We start from the raw sequence: 6629 nt of genomic DNA, 5'->3' as shown, positions 1-6629 counted from the left end.
GGGTTAGAGGACCAAACAGGAAGGCTACAGTAACTCACCTGTCAGCCTTCACCTCTGTCGTACGATTGAGAGAGCTGATTGGTGGGTAGATTTTTGACAGGCGGACCAATTAAAAGCAGGGAATAGTGATCAGCGCTCGATTTATTTTATTACACATAATTCTCTCCGGTTGTGATAAGAACATGTCAGAAATCTAGAAGACAGAAATCTAGAAGACAGAAATCTAGAAGACAGAAATCTAGAAGACAGAAGAATCAACAGTCTAGAAAGAAATCTGCCTCATTTTTATTTTGTATGTATATATTTGTTTTGTTTTGTTTTTTTTAAACTAAAACCTTTAAACCGAATTGTTTAGGCCATCAGTAAACGAGTAGCCAAAACGAGTGTCTGATGTTCTCTCTCTCTCTCTACCTCTCTCTCTCTCTGTCTCTCTCTCTCTCTCTCTCTCTCTCTCTCTCTCTCTCTCTCTCTCTCTCTGTATTTAGTCAAGCATTGTTTATCTTCTGTTGTGTTTGTTCCAGGGGAAGAGGAGGCGAGGTACATGAAGGGTCGGCAGCTGAAGTTCTAGGACGGCTCATCCTGCTCCAGCGCACACACTCGGACACGCACACACACTCACTCTGTTTTCCACTGTTTCCCATGATATACCGGGCAGCACTCACACACTCCTGATTGTCTCTCTTCTCCAAATCATCGTACCTGCAGGCCTGGTCACCACTAGAAACAAACTGGGCAGAGAGAGTGCGTCGTGAGTGAGCGAGAGCGTCTGTGTGCGAGAGAGCGTGTTGAGTGAGCGAGAGCGTCTGTGTGCGAGAGAGCGTGTTGAGTGAGCGAGAGCGTATGTGTGCGAGAGCGTCTGTGTGCGAGAGCGACTGTGTGCGAGAGCGTCTGTGTGCGAGAGCGCCTGTTGTGTGAGCGAGAGCGTCTGTGTGCGAGAGCGTCTGTGTGCGAGAGCGCCTGTTGTGTGAGCGAGAGCGTATGTGTGCGAGAGCGCCTGTTGTGTGAGCGAGAGCGTCTGTGTGCGAGAGCGTCTGTGTGCGAGAGCGCGTGTTGTGTGAGCGAGAGCGTCTGTGTGCGAGAGCGTCTGTGTGCGAGAGCGTCTGTGTGCGAGAGCGTCTGTGTGCGAGAGCGCCTGTTGTGTGAGCGAGAGCGTCTGTGTGCGAGAGCGTCTGTGTGCGAGAGCGCCTGTGTGCGAGAGCGCCTGTGTGCGAGAGCGCGTGTTGTGTGAGCGAGAGCGCGTGTTGTGTGCGAGAGAGCGTGTTGTGTGAGCGAGAGCGTCTGTGTGCGAGAGCGTCTGTGTGCGAGAGCGCGTGTTGTGTGAGCGAGAGCGTCTGTGTGCGAGAGCGCGTGTTTTGTGAGCAAGAGCGTGTTGTGTGAGCAAGAGCGTCTGTGTGCGAGAGAGCATGTTGTGTGAGCGAGAGCGTCTGTGTGCGAGAGCGTATGTGTGCGAGAGAGCCTGTTGTGTGTGCGAGATCCTCCGAGTGAGCGAGTGTTTGAGGGAGCAAGCGAGTGTGTGTGTGTGTGTGTGTGTGTGCACCTGTGTGTGTATGTGTGTGTTGTCTTGTAACAGCACAAGCATGGCCTCCATAACACAACGTTGCATGTTAAACTGTAAAAGTTCATTAAGGACTCTCTTTTATTTGGCTTCTTGTTGGCTTCCATGCAGTAGATATTAGTGCAATAACCAGACCTGGAACTTAGAGCGCGGAGGAAAAGGTCAGAGTTGAAAAGTCGTGTGGTGTTTTGTTTGAGGAATTATGGGTCTGGATCCAGTTCAAGACGCAGATGGACGGTTCATTCCATCACCGAGCCGTAGGAGGTGCAGGAAGAGAAACACCATCTGGACAGCTGTGTGTGTGTGTGTGTGTGTGTGTGTGTGTGTGTGTGTGTGTGTGTGTGTGTGTGTGTGTGTGTGTGTGTGTGTGTGCTGGGACAGATGCAAGGCCAGTTTAATTGACTAGTCACCTGTTGTCTCACCATGTAAATCTTTTGTGTAAGGCTCACGTCCAGAGGTCACATCCCCTCCATGTTGAAACGGAAGCTTTAATGTCCCTTTTTTAATATAATCTTGTGAAATAAAACGATTCATGTAGAAATTTATTTTGGACACCCCAAATTGCCTCTGCTGGTAAAATGGCTAATGGTTAATGTAAATATTAGCTCAGGTGGTGACAATCGAAATGTTCCTGGTCTCGGCTTTATGAAACATTGCTGAGTACCGAAAAAGATGGAAACGTGTCCCTCACGTCTCATCCTCAATATTGCTCAAAAGCTTTGTAGTTAATGACTCTCGGCTACTTTCTCGGTTTCCCTCCATTTTTACAGACGAACAGCTCCAGAGACTCCACAGGCCCGAGTTAGTGATGTTTACACACAAGAACGTCTTTGTTTTATTTCCTCGCTCTGAGACGTCCTGCTCGTCCCATCGCCTGCGTTTTCTCGGGAATCGTGCCGAGGAGTCGTTTTAACCGATTCACTCGGGTCCTTCTCTCGTTCGCCATTTCACTCGAATTTCTCACGAACACTAGTCACCAGGAGCTGCTAGCAAACCCATTTCCACCGAGAAGGATTTTTTACTCGGATTCCTGTTAGGAAGTGAGAGAAAGTGGGCGTGGAGATGTAAGGAAATCAGACAGTAGAGCAGAACAGTACAAGAAGAATCAGCTTGTATAAAGAATACCTGAGGCCTTTTATTGCTAAGATAGGAAAATGCGCACACACACACGCACACACACACACACGCACGCACACACACACACACAGGTGGTAGGTCAGGGTGCCTCTTTGCTTTCAACTAACCTTTAAAACGAAACACACATTTAAATATTTCAGAGCTTATGAATGTACGTTCCCTTCCTTATGAATGCGAAGATTCTTTTGTTTATTTGTTTTTTTTAAACCGCTCTGTTTCTGCTCGTATCTTTTTCGTTCTCATTTCAACCACATGTCGTGGAGGAAAAAATGGAATTTAGTTCAACACTCACAGGCTCGCCGCCTCCTCCAGTGCTTCTCCAACCTCGCTACACGTTTATTAGAATACTTTCAATTGAATATCGATGATGATGATGATGATGATGATGATGATAATGATAATGATGATGATAATAATACAAATAATAATGTATTTGACTGAAAGAACCCAGGTGGTTTATTTAGCTTGTCCATTTTGCGGTCCAAGGTGTAACGCTCTCACTGTCTGTTGATTATGGGCCTCTGTGTGTTTGTGTGTGTGTGTGTGTGTGTGTGTGTGCGTGCAGGGATTTAGCAGAGCAGCTACTTCTGTTGCCTATGTGCCACTATGTTGACCTTGATAATCTAGATATTGGGAGATGCGATGTACTATCTGTCCAAGTCTTGATGCACTTCTCATCGTGGCAGATGTGCTTATGTGAAACGTATAGCCTACAGTGTGCCGGCGGCCGTTTTAGAAAACAAACTAAACATTTTGACTAGAAACTTCAGGCATCATCTACACAGAGGTCCGTTTGTGTAGTGAACAAGTTGTGTACAACCCGCAACCCGACATAACGGCAATAAGGCCTCGTCCCCTCACTGTGGCTACACAAACCACTGGCAGTCCAAGCAACAGAACCAATGGGCTTGTACAGCCTTATTAATTACTACTGATCTCTTTCCAGTCTGTACAGCAGAAAAAAAAGATTGCATGGAAACTTGTTACTGTAATTAATAACCTATACAGTATGTAATATTTAAGTTTTTTTTTTTTTTTAAGAAACCAAAAAAAAAAAACTTAACCTATTTACCAGCAGCAAAAGAAACGAGTGATTTATTATTATTATTTTTTTTTTTCTCTCCAAGGACGTGGCATCAAGGGATAATGTTCTGTTTTATTTCTAGCAGAGTTTGCTTATTAACTGTTTGCTTTTAAAGGTTGATGGAAATCTTTTACTTATTTCTTTCGTGCTTGAAATGTTGTAAAATAAAGTTAAGAATCATGCTAATAATATTTGAGGATTTCTTTTATTTTCTTTTTTTTCTTTTTTTTTCTTTTTAACAGAAAGTTGGTTTGAGAATAGCTGAGATCTTGTTTTTTTTCCCCCCTCCAGATCCGTTCAGCCCCTGTTCACTTCGCTCCCTTTAAAAAAAAAAGAAAAAAAAGATTTGTATTTAAAGTAAAAATGGTACATCTATTATAAGCTCAAGCAAAGCACCTAGATACAGAGTTAGCAAAAGAACCACTTTTAAATCCGTATATATAATTATTTATTATTTTTATCTGACACACAGGGGATTCATGAGCAGGGGCTGATTTGAGATTAGACACAGATTTGAGTTTACACAGGCCAATGTTGAATGCTGGGTTATGAAGTCTTTAACATGTGTACGTGTGTTTGAAGGGCTTGCGGGTGGGTACAGTGGCTCCAGAGGCCTGGGATTGTAATTGTGTACCCGTGTACGTGGTTAATCCGAATAAAGCAACGTCTAATTTATTATTTTATTCATGGATTGATGCTTGTTAATTATTCATTCATCAGATTTTCTGCTGTAAAAGAGATTCCTGAGCTTTTTTTTATTTTTTTTTTTATCAAGAGACCTTCTGCTCTAGTAAAGACATCATATACTGTAGACTGCTGTCTGACTGTCGAGCTTTACCTGGCAACCCTGTTTTATTTGCCTAGTTCCTATTCAGCAGCATCTGGAGCCTTGTACCCACTACTGAGCACAGAATTTCTGCATTGCATTGGTAATATTGATTGTGCATACATAATTTTATATATATGAAAACGACATGGAAATAATAAAGATTATTTATCTTGTTATTTATTCAAGGTGTCTGTTTTGTGATTCATCTTTAAAATCTTTTTATTTTTATTTTTCATGGTGTAATAACTACGAGTAACCACCAGATGGCAGAGTGGCGCTGTTTTTAAATTGATGTCAATTCATTGTAAAATATATATAAAATTCTGCTTTTAGGAATAATTTTTACAAGATTAAAATGCTGGATGTTGACATGTATTTTTTCTATTTTAATGGACTCTGCTAACCAGAAGGACCACAAATGACAGCGCATTCTTGCAACCTGGGTGAAAACGCTCACCTTTCATTACCTAAATTTAATCACATTCTCTTTGTATAGCACTTTTAACAATTGATACAGTTATAAAGCTTGTTAATTTAGGATACATTCTAAATCCTTATTTGAAATTTATCCCTAATGAGCAAGCGAGATGTGACCGTGTGATGAAAATCTCCTTGAGGAACCACAACAGGAACCAGACTCGAAAGGAAACCCTTCCTCATTCACAGCAGATTGAGTGATTCTAAATCATTTTCATTTTAGAACCGTGTACCGTATGGTTAAATAGTGGAACAACTGCAATCCAAAGACGTATTCATGATATCTTTAAGTAGCACCATCCACATCGATCTCGTGTATCCCCAGACTGTCCGTGTACAGTAGGTCAACCTCACCAGTTGACCAGTAGCAAAGTGCACCAGAGGAAGGGCTTCAAGCATGGAGCAGAAGGGGTCAGGATCACTTCTGTCTCTTTACTTAAATACAATCAGCAATCGCTTACAATTTTACTAATATTATCCCCAAATAAACGCTAATCATTATCCCAACAAACTTGTAGAACTTCAAGCAACAACACTTAGTTTACTGTTGATTTGTTTAAAAGTTTTAAAATTTTGAGAATGACATTTCCGGTGGTAGAAAATCTGAATTGTTATAAAAAGTGCTCATGAAACTTGAAGTGAGTCATACAGAGCTGAATGTGGGGATGTGCTGAATCACTAAAAAAGAGCATTTGGTGGAGTAAAAACATCCATTTTCTTGTGCTCAGTGCCAGTTAATTAGTTACAGTTTAATAGTTGAGAGAGCAATTCTTATCTGGAGGTAACGATCCATACCTCCTGTATTACGCTAATGGCTAAGCTGTAACAATAACAGTCATGTGGAAGGATGAGTCATCAGCATCTCTGATGTTAAAAACAGCCTTGTGTTCACAGGATCGTAGCCTGTATGTTGCCTCGACTCGTCCCACTGAGACTGAGTCAGGCTTCATGCGAGCACTGACGTGGAACAGGGAAGGCCAAGAGTGCACTAAAGGCATCTTTTAATCATGTATTAGACGCTGATGCATTTGGAGAGTATTTCCACAAAGATAATGTCATGTAATGACATTCATCTCAACAATGGGAGTCCTAGCATTGGGCATATCGAGGTTCCTGAAAAACAAGTCATCTATATAATCATATAGTGGTGAAAGATGACTTGTGACCAAACAAAACTATTCATCAGACACAAATGGATTTAACACATATATTAATTTATATATATATATATATATATACAGAAGGTAGCATACGCCTCTCATCACCTTTAAGGTTTTTGGAAAGCCTCTTAAAGCCATCTAAAAGTGTTACTTAGCCTTTTTTGTTGATTAACAAAACACACAACTTGCATGTGAACACAGGACATAACGTCATATTAAGCCTTTCACCATCACTTTTAAATTTACACCATTTATCTCACTGATACAATCAGTAGTTGAGGGTTAAGTGTTTTCCTCAACAGCCCAGTGGCAGTTTTCTGGTCCTGGGATTTTAATTCAATTCAATTCAGTTTTATTTGTATACCACTTTCAACAATAGATATTGTC

The 6629-nt window shown here is 41.7% G+C and overlaps 1 protein-coding gene across 2 annotated transcripts in view; it reads left to right on the top strand.

Annotated features, from left to right (window-relative positions):
• The window catches only part of atp2a3 (ATPase sarcoplasmic/endoplasmic reticulum Ca2+ transporting 3), a 64907-nt gene extending 60122 nt beyond the window's left edge, over window positions 1–4785 (top strand). For both annotated transcript variants that reach the window (XM_047809199.1, XM_027165064.2), the window contains exon 21: window positions 522–4785. In XM_047809199.1, coding sequence (XP_047665155.1) covers window positions 522–568 — 47 coding nt within the window. In that variant the 3' untranslated portion in view covers window positions 569–4785. The remainder of the gene's footprint in view (window positions 1–521) is intronic.
• Window positions 4786–6629: the final 1844 nt, after the last annotated feature.

This window comes from Tachysurus fulvidraco, chromosome 26 (genome assembly GCF_022655615.1).
Source record: "Tachysurus fulvidraco isolate hzauxx_2018 chromosome 26, HZAU_PFXX_2.0, whole genome shotgun sequence".
In the NCBI taxonomy this organism is placed as follows: Eukaryota; Metazoa; Chordata; class Actinopteri; order Siluriformes; family Bagridae; genus Tachysurus; species Tachysurus fulvidraco.
This window is presented reverse-complemented; position numbering and strand designations above follow the sequence as displayed.